At 41.1% G+C, this 13,599-nt stretch overlaps 1 protein-coding gene and 1 non-coding gene across 3 annotated transcripts in view; both read right to left on the minus strand.

Moving 5' to 3' along the window:
* Positions 1-3,337: 3,337 nt before the first annotated feature.
* The window catches only part of LOC131066217 (DEAD-box ATP-dependent RNA helicase 22), a 111,901-nt gene continuing 101,639 nt past the window's right edge, over positions 3,338-13,599 (minus strand). For both annotated transcript variants that reach the window (XM_058000930.2, XM_058000929.2), the window contains one exon: positions 3,338-3,783. In XM_058000930.2, the coding sequence (XP_057856913.2) occupies positions 3,718-3,783 (66 nt within the window). In that variant the 3' untranslated portion in view covers positions 3,338-3,717. The remainder of the gene's footprint in view (positions 3,784-13,599) is intronic.
* On the minus strand, positions 5,255-5,325 carry TRNAA-AGC (transfer RNA alanine (anticodon AGC)). The gene has a single exon. It is a non-coding gene; the product is annotated as a tRNA-Ala (tRNA).

A 13,599-nucleotide genomic window follows, 5' to 3' on the forward strand; every position in this document is an offset into this window, starting at 1 on the left:
ATTCGCAACTTATTTTTTATTGTATTTCTTCACAAGGAATTTTACTAACTTTTTCAAGGAATTTTTTACAAAATTTTATTTCCTTTCTAATCCAAGTCGAAAAATCCAACCTTGACAAATGTCAAAATTCAATGTCTTCCACGCTTATCACTCAAAAATTCAAAATCACAAGCAATTGACACTAACAACATTTTTTACATTTTTACAATTTTTACAAGATTTTACAACTTTGACAACATTTTGCATTATTGACAAGTTTTTGACAATTTCAACATCATTTGCAAGATTTTACATCTTTTTCTACTTAACAAAATCTTACAATTTTCACAACTTCCAACAATTCGACCTCAATTCTAATCTTGACATTTGTTCATGGATTCTAGGCTTGAAAGTTGAGTTCCTGACTTGATTGAACACCATGAACAAGACATCAAACCCTTGAGACATTCCAAAGATCACTCGATCACACCCAACCCAGATTGACAAGACAAACCTCTCTCACAAACAAAGGTTAAAAACTACGATTATTGCCAAGCTAGGATGACTAAGCTAGAAAACACCAAGTTAGGAAACAAAAAAAATGTGGGGTCCCTATTTGCAATGAAAGATATTGTTTACTGATTGGCACAATCTGACAGGTTTGTTTAAATAAAGTTCTTTCACCAGCGTGTAGATGTTTTGGGTTTGAAGAGTTTTTGAGGATAATTTGCGTGTTATTGACTTTTAGAATGTTGCACGATAGATTCAATACAAATAGAAAACTAAATAATTCTGAAAATTGAAAATCAGAACTCTATTTTTTATTACAGCAATGTAATTTGATGAGGAAAGACAAATTATTTTTGCTCAAGGTATAAATTTGCATACCAGGAGTCCAAAACTTGCCTGGTTGAGGCTCCTTAATTGACTAAACTTCAATAGATATTGATGTGTGAGCTCCCAAAGTGTGAAATTATCTCCAAAAGACTTTATTGACCCTGAAACAAATTACCAAAAACAATTGGAGAAGAACTAAACAGACCCAGATTGATTTCCAAAACCTTGCCAAGAGAAGTCACCCAATTTGACATCTTTTTCCCAATAAATTGCATGTGGCTCAAATGAGATATGTATTCTATGAAATAACCACTAATATGCCTTAATCCAATCCCAACAATGAATTCCCAGGCAAAAGTTGATTCCAAAACCCTCATGTTTATTTATTTGATCTCCCAGGCTTGCTAGAATGATACGATCTGGCTGGGAAAGTACGGCTTGCCCCAAATGTGCACAATTTTCACTGAAAATTATCAAATTCCTGCTCATATCTAAATTTCAAAATGATAACATGTAGTTGTCATTAAAACTCTTATTTTAGCCCTCCTTGACCAGATAGAAGCATTCTAGGCAAATTGATATGTTGAGAAGTGAGAGGGGTTTCGTCCTTTCACCAAGAAATGGAGGTTTTCGTCTCCAAATCCACTCTAAAACTCTGCCAAACTTGTTGCAGACCTACAGATGATAATATTCTCTCAAAAAAAAAACAACTCAATGACCAAATGATTGTCAACTTCACTTTTTATTTCAGCTCTAACCCTAATTTTGAATTAGGATTTCATTTCCCCTATTATTAATAAAATAACTTTATTTTATTTATGCCTCCTTATGAAAATCGAACCACAAGGGGTCTTCATCATTATTTTAATTTGGCCCCCTCATTATTATAATAATATTTGCTAAAACACCTAGGTAAGAGGGACAATGAATTATTATAACTTATTTCCCCATAAAGTGACTATAATATCACTTTATTGTTATTTTATTAAGTCCAAACTTAGAGAATATTAAATATTTTTTTATTTATTAATAAAATGAGATCCGGGATTCAAATTGGAATTTTGTCTGAAGTGCTATGGTCCCCGATGCCACCTGAGTCCTGCAAGCTAACTGGCAGTGATCCTCTAAACAACAAGAATCCTCCTAGAAAGTAGGAAAATGTCTCCAAACCCTTGGAAATGCTCAAAAGTGATCATATGCTTCGTGGCCCTCTGAGTGGTCGACTAGTCAACTAGTAGTCCACCCTAAAAAAATAGGACCCCTCCCTAAAATATAGGAGATGGTTTCAAATGATCCAAAATTGTTCCTAAAAAATAGGGATCCCTCCTAATAACTAGGAACTATCATCTGAATGTTTGAATTGGCTCACAAAGCCCTCTACAAAGCTCCATGACTCCTAAACGAGTTCCCTCTTCACTCTACTGGCCTACAAGAACCAAATGATAGGCCAATCCATGTCCAACCGTCAGTCACCTAGGAAGGGGACATTACATGCAATGAGGCGATGTGTGAAAAGGTCACAAGGGTTGCCATAGTAGAAACATTAACAATCATTCAATGAAATTTACTTTTGTTTTAAGAACCCTAGAAGCATAAATCATGAGAAATTGCTAGTAATAACAAACTCCCATTGTTGGTGATTTTTAACTTGCAATAATTGTGATTTTTGCAAGTTCTAATGATTTTTCTCCAAAAATTACAAACAAATTGTCAACATCACAACTATTTTCAATTTTACTATTTTTTGACAATTTTCTAGTGATTTTGACTTTGTCGAGTAATTTTTTAGTCATAAAAAGGGTTTTTGATTTTTTCATCTGTTTCCACACAGCTGTTTTTCCACATTTGTTTGCACAATGGCTGGTTTTTCATAGCTAATTGTTTGCACAAGGTTTCTTTTACCACGGCTAGTTTTTACTAGATTCACCAACAGAGTAGAATGAAGAATGAGTGTTCATGTCACAGACCAGCATGGCAAATGGCTAGGGAGAGCCAAGATGACAGTAAAGCATAAATCCAGACAATTTCCATTGGTTTGGCTAGGGGAATTGTTTATGGTTCCAAATTTGTTTGACCCTTGGTGTGGTACTCATTGTTTTCATCATCTATTTTGACAACTAGAGCCTATTTTTTAAAATAATTTAACTCCAAGGCAGGAAGACTATCAAACCAATTAGACTAAATAAACTTTTTACAGTCTCTCTATATCATAGTTCTCAGACTCAGACTCGGACTCAGAGAGTACTCAACAAGCCCAAAATTTTAAACTAAGCAAAAACTCGGTGACTAAGAGAGCACCTAAAGTTAAAATTTCTTAAAAAAACATATATTTTTTGCAAAATCCAATTACAAGATGTAGTAAATTGAAAATTGAAATCTCGAAAGAGAAAGTGCATGGTTTTATAGACAAAAAGGCAAATGAAAAATGTGTTTTAACCAGTGCTTTAACCACGTTGTTTTTATCCATGTTTTTCCTGTGTATATAAAAACTCACAAGTTAAACTTGCAAAAACTCGCAAAGCAAAAAAAAAGCAGAGTACTCGTAGAGTTTGCAAACTATGCTCTATATTGTACACATGCACATCAACGATGTTAAGCTTCAAGGATATCTTACATGATACCCCTATGCTATTGAAATGCCTTTAAATTTAAAAAATTTGCAGGATCTTCCCCCTTATTTTGCATTCTTCTACATCAAAATCCATTTTTTTCCTATATAAATCCCTATTTTTTGAAAAAACAACTTTATCTTTTGATTTGCTGTTTTCTTTCCTGTAGTGATTTTTGCTGCTATGTATAGAACAATTCTTTCAAGTTGTCCAAGAGTGAGTCTAAAACATAAACAATGATCAGAAACCCATGAATGAGGTCTTCATATGTAGAAAGCTCCAAAAAGAAAAATCAAAGATTAGCACCCTTCTTTTTTAACTTTTTTCTAAAACTCCTTTTCCTGCTAAATGCTCCCTCCTGCAAGATTAAAAGTCTGCACATTAGACATTTAGAAAGAAAAGGGGGATTGACAAGTAGATCATGCATCATCCACTACAAGAATAATGCTTCATAAATTATGTTTTTACCACCATCAGTTTGACTTTTTTTCTGATCAACTTTCCATTTTATCAAAATCATCTGCCAAAAAGAAAATAGCTTGCAGAAAAACAAAAAAATTACACTATCATTACAGGGAAACTTGGTTATTTACAGGAAAAAAGATCAGAGAAATGAATTAATAGTTTCAGAATTAAAGACTAAATCAGATAAATGCTTATTTACATTAATATTACCTTCACTTTGTATTAACTAAAAAGGAGTAGGAGTAGGACAGTGAACCTCAACATGCCTCAGCAATAAGTTCTAAAAAGCGGTACGCATATTGAAACAAATTTACCATGGTGACAACCAGCCTTAATTATACTCAAGGCATCCTACATTCCGTATGTGTTTATATTGATATAATTATATAGCGGATACATTTGCAAGACTTAGCAGCCAAAAGATTAAAGCAGTTAACAAGGAGGCACATGTGATGTTTAGGAAAGGAATACCAAATTAGAAGGAAACAGGTACAGATACGGGAAACATTATTTTTTTGGCAACCTAGGTTTGATTCACCGTGGAAATGTCCAAACATAATTAAAAAGAAAATTAAACATGATATCAATACAAAATGCATAATGTTCATTAAAATAAACAAAAACGAAACAGTGCATAAATCAAAATATCATAGGTTAGCCTGATGAATTGTGCCTGTGATACAAGATAAAGTGGTGCACCCGTAATAAGGCAATGCACAACTTGGCAAACATACACATGTAATAACCTATCCAAGACTAAGGCATATTCATCTCTAGAACTGGATTGGGCTCAATGTTGTTCCTATTTACATTAAACAAAAAAAATACCATAAGAGTAATTAATTGACTTATATCATCTGTTCAAACTACATGGATGTCAAAATAGCTTGGCAGCCAGGTTAACACATTAATTGTTAAGCAATCATGTCTAGTTTAATTTAGAGTTTAGAGATGGTTGGATTGGGCTTGGGAACAGAGATGGATATAAGAGAAATAGCAGAATGGGAAAAAAATAGGATGTTTAGCTCCTTTGTTTGTTTTTTAATTCAGCAGGGTCTGCAGCATGTCTGTCCCCACAAATGCCAAGGGGAATAAGAATCAATATCAAAACTAGGATTGAATCATTTAAGAGTACATGAGAGAGGCCTCCCAAAGAATCCAATAATGTGGAGTAATACACAACCATCTAACTGAAATTTAACCCAATAATACAATGTCCATGTATAAGTCATAGAATATACAAAATTAATGTTGAAACTGCAGACTTCAGGATCACCAGCTAAAATAATGAAACCTTTCACAAAAGTATGCAATAATGAGCTTGCTTGAATACTAAGATATGAGATATATTACATGTTGAGACATGGACCAGCTAGGACTCGAACCTAGGACCTTCCATCGCTGCTGGAGTGCTCTACCACTGAGCTACTGGCCCCTCTTGGACCAGTCCATCGTCGGTCCAGGTGTGGCTTATTTCCAACACCAACATTACAAATGTACAATCGCCTTGACTATATAGTCAAGGTGTGATGATGTATGACAACTACCCGTGATAGAAACATTAAATGCTTAATGCAAATATTAAATGCCTAAGTGACTAAAAGTAAATGAGGTGCACATGGCCCCATTATAACTAACTTCTAGAAGTGACACCTAGGACCTATGTTAACATGTGAATAGGTTCCCACTAATGTCTAGTTAGGAAATAACCTCATTCACACTAACAACCCCCTTAAGTGCAACTTAGGGAGATGAAATTATTATGCAAATGAATGCAAGATGCAAGATGGGTTCCGGCTACTAGGCCACGTTAGGTACCCATGTACAACTGATCTCTCACAAATGGAGAAAAGGAGAAAACCCAATGGGATAAAACTCCTCCCAAAAAGAGAGGATGCAAATAAGATCATATACTAGTGGTAGAATGAGTGACATATGTAGGTCTCATCAATACACCCCAAGAACTACATCCATCACGAAGATACAATACAAGAACCCCTTCGATGAAGGCAAAGATAGAGACTACATAGCCCCCCCATAATCAAGTATCATCAAAACCATTGAAGCATGCCTAAAGACAAAAGAGAATCCAATGCTAACAAACGTCTCCCCTGAAGAAAGAAATCCAATGGTGAATGCTGAAGAAACTCCATCTCCATGAAGAAGCAAGAGGGAACAAGTCTCACAAATAAAATCTCTGAAGAAGGATCAAGTGCCTCTGAAGATGTCTCATCAAAATTAGGAAGAACCCAATCAAGGAAGAAACAAAGGAATGAGGAGATTCAAGAACATCCTCCAAAGAAGAATCTATAAAGAGGAGTTACCCCCTCAAGCATGTCCTCCAAACCTATAGAAGAAGAATGACAAACCAAGTCTGAAACACCTAAAATGAATCGATCCGGCAACCAAAAATCTAAAAACTCAATATATCCTGCTCTATTGAAGTCCAAGAAACTATGTCAACTCTTAACTCTGATTAAATAGGTAATGGGGGAACCATGGCAAGATTCACAAACCCATTAGAAATAGAATCCTCTAAAATAGAAACACTGCCCCCACTAGAATGAGGAGATCTAGGAACATAAGAGTCACTGTCAGGATAGAAGTGGGAAAAAGTATACACCTTAGAACAATGATCAGCCTGACCCACAGCAATATGCTCTCCTGTATCTTGACGAATGAAAACTGATTCAGAAGTGAACTCAACTGTGTTGCGACTCTGTGCTATGTGATAAATCGAAAGAAGATTATGGGCAATCTCAGAAAAGTAAAAAACATTATAATACTTGCCCTATACCCTAGTCAACATCTCCCATAGCAGCAACATTAACATAATGATTATTTGCAATCGGGATCACAGCATAGGGAGTTGGTTGAAGGGACCCTGGAATAACTTGATCAAGTGAGCAATATATTATGAAGCACTCGAATCAATGATCCAACCAATGTCACTATCAACATAAGTGGTGATTAATGCATGACTCTTTTATTTCAAATTCCCATTACCAATATCTGCTGGCCCAGTGTGTGTAGAAGAGGAAACGTGATTGGAAGGAGATTGTGAACTAGAAGATGAAGGTATGGAAATATTATGATCCTCCAAAAGTTATTTCAACTCATGAACTTCCTTCTTATAACAAACCTATTCACTATGCCCAATCCCTTTAAAAAAGTTACACTTATGTTTCTCCTTCTTAGATTGATCCTCTTTAGAAGAAGTGGTGGAAGTATCACTAGTATCTGTCTTAGGCTTATTCTTTTTCTTCCCTTTTCCCTTAAGTGATGAGGCTAACAATGCATAAGACTTAGGAGTAGCATCAAATTGACTAAACTTAGATTGTTCCCTGATCAATCATTCATAGAAATGCCTCAAATGAAGACATGATAAATGAATCACCTAATCCATCCATAGTAGAGTAAAAGGAAGTAGAGAAGTATGAAAAAATACCTTTTAACTTGGACAAAATCAGAAATATGTTTTCCTTATCATTTTTCTCTTTCCCATAACCAGCTAATTGAGACCTCAATGATTTGAGCTTATCCAAATAATCCTCAAGAGTAGGAAAAGTATCAGTAGAAAGAGATGCCAATTCTACTTCCAATTGCATAGCCCTTACCTCACTAACTAAACCAAAGAGATCCTTGTACTTGTCCCATACCTGAATAGGAGTAGTGCACTCCTCAATGTGGAAGAATAAGCTATTTGAAACATGCATTGCAATCAAGCGCGTAGTCTCATCACATTTGTTCCTATGTGAATTTTTTTCATATTCCTTGGTAAAGGTAGGTTGTTGATCATTCAATGTAAACCATAAACCCTTAGAACAAAGCAATCTTTGCATCTTGACCTTCAATGTATGATAGTTATGAGGAGTGAGAACTTCAAACCTTGATTCAGCCATTAGGGTCACAAGCACAAATAGAGAAAAATAGACAAATATCTGATAGAAACTAATCTAAAACCTCCCAAATCTGAAGCACAACTGAAAATGAGGCCCTCCCCATAAACAGAATCTCTCTAGGAGACAGTATGGCCGAGTAATCAAAGTAGATGCCAAAATTGCAAAAACTCAATAAATAATACTTGGGGCTGAATCTAGAAGAAGTGCATGGACAGAATGATAGATCTCCTAATCACCTTTTAAATGCCACTAGAATCATGAAAATCGGACAATCTGGCAAAAAGTTATGAGCTTGGGAGTCCAAAGGGGAGATCCACTTCAAGCTCCAATAAATGCTACCAAACAGAAAACTTTTAAAAAATAACCTTCATCACTAGTAAGTTGACAAAACCAACTATCCAGCAATACCTCGTTTGAATAATTTTGCCTCTTGTAGCAACAGTTATGCCCGTGTTTACCCTCTCGGGTGAATAACTTAAAGCACACAGATAAAACACGTAGTGCAGAATAATAACGCCATAGATATCAGATGTAATATAAGAGATGTTATTCCAGTCATAAGTCTTCCCCCCTTTTACAAGTTACATTCCGGAGTATATAAAGATGCCGAGGGGGTGCGAGCGCCAACCGTCGCACGGCAACTGCCACCCCCCGGCTGCCAACTAACCAACACAATTACAACTTAATTAACTAGTTTTATTTCCGTGTACAATATTGCCGCCAACATCATCCCCCCCAAAAGAAAAGCAGTCGTCTCCGAACGACTTAATACAAAATAGAGATGACATTAAACAGAACTGCTGACGCCAGTCAAGCCCGAAACTTATACACACGCTGCCTCCTCGCTTAAAAACCCTTTTCTACTACCATCCTATGCTCAAGTGTGGATTTCACCATTAGTGCTTCCTTTGACATCACAATCCTCCTGTGCCTAAACCAAACTTGTCTGCAAAACAGGCTTTTCAGTCTCAGCCTCCACCAACTGCTACTCAAACGATACTGTCTCCCTAGCCAATTTGTCCTTGATAGCCACCCGCGCTGCCCTCTTGGCATCCAACTCCTGGGTACGCTGAGCTACGTCTCATGCTAGTACTGCCTCCAACCTAGTGGTCAGCTCCTCCCGAGCCCTCGCTGCATCCACCAAGGCAACCTCACGTCCAGCCGAGACATACTCCAAATTCCTCAAAGCGTACCATTCCTGCCTGGAGGTGGCCACAACCCGCTGGCACAAAGGCTAGGAGACACCTCAAATCCTCCATCACACTCCCCAAAGGCTAATAACTAAACTAAATAACTCCTTGGTGTCATACAACTGCGCGGACCTGCAATGCCTTCCCTCAAACTCTGTTTGTTCCCAACCTCCAAATCCGTCTCCCTCTACGACTTATGGCTTCCCTGCCAAAGCTTAGCTGCAGGCTTCTTTCTCACAGTACGGAAAACCACAACACTTACCGTGACATCTCTAATGCCCTTCGCCCAACTCCAACAAGTGTACTGTAGCTCAAAAATAAACTGGGATTTGGGGGCAGTGCCCCCAGCGAGGTCGAGGGGCAGCGCCCCTTGCGGGGTCCAAGGGCAGCACATCAATTCTATGATATTTACAACCTTCAGAACCACACGAAAGTCCATGGCACGCATCATTTCTGTGATATTTTATGATGTCAAAACCCTTCTTCTACACTCCAATATTTTCAGTGTCCAGGCTCCAGATGTCATCGAATAATTTTTCAATCTGGTTGTCGTTGTTTTTCTTTTTTTTTGTCCACTATAATGTCCCCGATGGCACCCCAGCCATACAACCTCCCCGTACGATCAACAACAACACTGACACCTCCAATCGTGCGACCACCTTCCCATGTGGTCAACACCCCTCCACCGTACGGCTATGTGTTTGTTTGTGCGGGGGCTGCGTGTCTTTCTTCGTGCAGGGTTTTTATTTCTTCTCCTTTTAGTTTGCGCAGCTTTAACCCGCGGCGGTGTCCACCATCGGTGTTGCCACTGCACGGTGGTCCCACTGTTCGGTGGTTCCACCGTCGGTGGTCCACCGCACGGTGGACCCACCGCCGATGGTCCACCGCACGGTGGCCCCCACCATCGTGCACCTTCTCTTTTCTTTTTCTTTTTTTTTTTTCTCGTACGGTTGTCGTACAGACCGCACGGTTTTTTTTCTTGGTTTTTTTTATTTTATTTTTTTTTCCAGCCGTACGGTCAACTGCTGTACGGACCCATACAACCATACGTTGTTTTTTTTCTTTTTTTTTTTTTTTATCATTTCTTAATTTAATTGTCTAGAGAGTCTTCGGCTCGGGTCCCCTGTCTTAGGGATCGCCCTTCATCCTTCTTGGTTTTCCTCGCCCAAGAGTCTCCCGCATTGGTCCCGTGCCTCTCAAGTCGCCTGCCCGGCTTCTTGAGTCCCCTTCCATCCTCTCGGGTCCCCCTCCGGCCTCTCGGGTGTCCTGCTACCCTCTCGGGTCCCCTGCACGCTTCACGTGGTAGGGTTTCAATTTGGACCCGTTGGTGGCAAGTCTATTTTCAATGGCCATCCGAAGACCTGGAACCACAAATTCTACGGCAACCACAGTCTCCTTCCCGTACATAAGGAGAAGAAGAATAATAAAGATTTTGAAGGCTGTGGCCTTCCACACAGGGTTCCAATCGTTGCCAATATTATTGGGATTATCTACGTCATCGAGGTTTGGGGCATCTCCCTTCCAATACTCTCTGTATTCCGGCAGGTACACCTCCTCTGTTGCTTGCTCTGGTTCCTCTACCTCGAGCCTATAGCTCTGGAACATTTCGTAATCCTCCATTTGCCAATGGAAGAGCCCATTCAATGACCCTGTCTCATCCTCGGAGCACTCTCCTAGTTTGAGAATCCCTTCGTCGTTGGGCTCCCTGCAGCCTCCTCCTTCGTCCCTCGAGTCGCCTTTTCCTTCATCCTCCAATTCCGAAGATAATGTCAGTTCCTTGTCGACAACCTGGGTCCTCAGATCAATGGTGTACTTCCGCCCCCCTTTCTCCATAGAAAGGGTGTTCTTTTTCCAGTCGTGGTTCACCTTTGCTATAACCAGTCACTCTCTGCCTAAGATGGCGTCGTACCCCTTCTTGAGTGGGATTACCACAAAATCTAGTATGAAAGGTTGCATGCCGATGGTGACCGGCTGGGCCATCAGGGTGCCGAGTGGCTTGATGTCGTGCTGGTCTGCACCTACCAAGTTGAACGTGGGTGGCCATAGTGTTGGCTTCCCCAGCTTCTTCCACGTATCCTCTGGAAGTACATTCACCCTCGAACCTCCGTCCACGATGGTGTCTTTGAGGATAGCCTCGAGAATTCCCATCTCTACTACAGCAGGATGCCGACCACTATTTAAGGCCAACAACATTGGGTCAGCCGAGGGGCTGACTGGAACTTCCGCCCGTGTGGCACGCAAAGGTGCCTGCGCAGTGGTTTGTATGGAACTAAAAATGGCAGTTCTTAACTGTGGCATTGTTTCTAGAAGGTCCTTTGCCCTTATAGGTACTTCCATCTGCAGTACTTGCCCAATGATGTTATTTTCCACTTCCCTACAGGATGATGTGTTTGCCACCTCGTTGTCCCGTCGTTTGGCCGTCATCTCACGTTCAATATTGGCCTTTGCCTCCCATAATCTCTCCTTCTCCGTACGGGGTTCGGGATAAGTGGTTTTTTTCATCTGGGCGCGGGTGATCGCCAGTACTTCTTTCTCACCAGTCTTCTCAGCCTTCTCAATGTTGAGGAGATTAACCCCTGCCTGTGGGCAATTTGCGTCCTCATGGTCGCCTAGCCCACACCATCGGCAGAGGTGCTGAGGGGTGGCTTCCTTCGTGCAATCACGGGCGAAGTGCCCCCACTGATTACAGGGCCTACATTGGATAATTGGCCGGCCCTTGGCGTCATACTGGATATGGCTTCCGTTATTGTTATTGTTGCTATTCCTTCCGCCGCCGCGTCTGTTGTCCCAGTAACCTCCAGATGATGTCGTTGTGTTGGTTTGTTGGGCCGTACCCGCAGGTGCGGATGTTGTGGCCTACTCCGTGAACAACACTTGGCTCATTTGCGTACTTCGAGTTTTCATGTTGTATGGGCACTCCTTGGTAGAGTGTCCCATCACTTGGCAAATCTCACAGAATGCCTTCTTCAGGCAAGTACCCTTTGTGTGCCCCTCCTCTTTGCACTCAGTGCACCATATGTCCCCTTTGGTCCAACTCGTGCTTCTCATTGTTTTGAATTCCCTCCTCATCTCCATGTCTTTCCGGAGCGCTTGCACCCGTTTGCCAGCCTCACTGTCGCTGCTGCTTTCCTATGACGAGTCATCCTCCTCGGACGAGCTATCCTCCTCCTTTTTCTTCGATGTCTTGGTCTCGCTCTCAAGATCCATCGCTCTATTGTATGCGTCTTCGTACGATGTAGGTGGAACGATCTTCATCTTTGTTCGGAGGGAATGCTTTAGTCCCTCCACGAACCATCGCTTTTTCAACCCATCTGCTAGTTGACTCTCCATTTTTCCCAATAGTTCCTTCAACCGCCGACTATAGGCTCGGGCAGTCTCGTTCTTGTTCTACTTCGTTCCATAGATCTCAATGACTATTTCGTTGTCATCTCTCAGGAGGCGGAACTCTATCCCAAACTCCTCCTTCAGGTCAGGCCATGTGCCGACTTTGGCCTTGTCCATATCTAAGTACCAGTCTATGGCCACTCCTCTCAAGGTTGCTAGGAATTGTGTTACCCATTCGTCTTGGTCGGTAACACCGTTCACTGACCATATGGTTTCGCACGTTCGACAATGGCGGACGGGATCTTCCTTCCCGTCGCCATTGAACTTCGGCAGTTTCTGTTTACTCCCCATCGATGGGGGTTGTCTTCCTGGAGGTGGCTGAGGCTGTGTCTGGGCCCCTGCGCCGCTCCCTCCGGTCCCTCCGATGTCGGTGGTGTGTCCTGCGTGGGTGACTGGAGGTACGATGTTTTGCTTGCCGAGTGTGGCACCTATCGTACGGTTATCCTCCCCTTCGTTGTCACCCGCACCCACTCCTGGCTCCCTTTGGCGATCCTCACTTTGTGGTGTAAGGGATAAGTTTCTGAACCGATCCCAGGTCTCTTCGACTAGATCTCTCCTTAACCTTGTTTCCTCCAGAAACTCTTCGTGGCTCCGCACCCTACGGTGTTCTGGCGACGCGTAGAAATTTCCGTCGGCTTCTACACCCTTCGTGACACCTCCTTGGTTCCCCTCAGGCCACCCTTCGGCAGGTCGTCCTTCGGCAAGTTGCCTCAGCCTCCGTCTACGTTCTACTTGTTGCTCCAGAATCAAGGCCCTTTGCGCGGCCTCCCACTCGTCCGTTTCTGCTTTTTTATTTCTATCTTTATTTAATATATTGGGCATAAATCACTTCCGTACATAGTAAGCACACGCCATGTACACAAAAAAAACTTTTTTTATTTTTCCTTTCGGCCACAATTTATCTCAACATTGTGCCGGGATTATTATAGGGTTCAATTTCCCCTTCGCCTCTTGCCATCACGCTCTGCGTCCCACGACGATTGTTCCATTTGTGCGTCGTCAGCCTCTGGGTTAATCTCACCGACGGGTAGGCCCATCGTGTCCGTGCGCCATCCATGTTTTCCGTTCCCGAGTACATCTAGGCAACGGCGCCAAATGTTTACCCTCACGGGTGAATAACTTAAAGCACACAGATAAAACACGTAGTGCAGAATAATAACGCCATAGATATCAGATGTAATATAAGAGATGTTATTCCAATCATAAGTCTTCCCCCCTTTTACAAGTTACATT

This window comes from Cryptomeria japonica, chromosome 5 (genome assembly GCF_030272615.1).
Source record: "Cryptomeria japonica chromosome 5, Sugi_1.0, whole genome shotgun sequence".
NCBI lineage: Eukaryota > Viridiplantae > Streptophyta > Pinopsida > Cupressales > Cupressaceae > Cryptomeria > Cryptomeria japonica.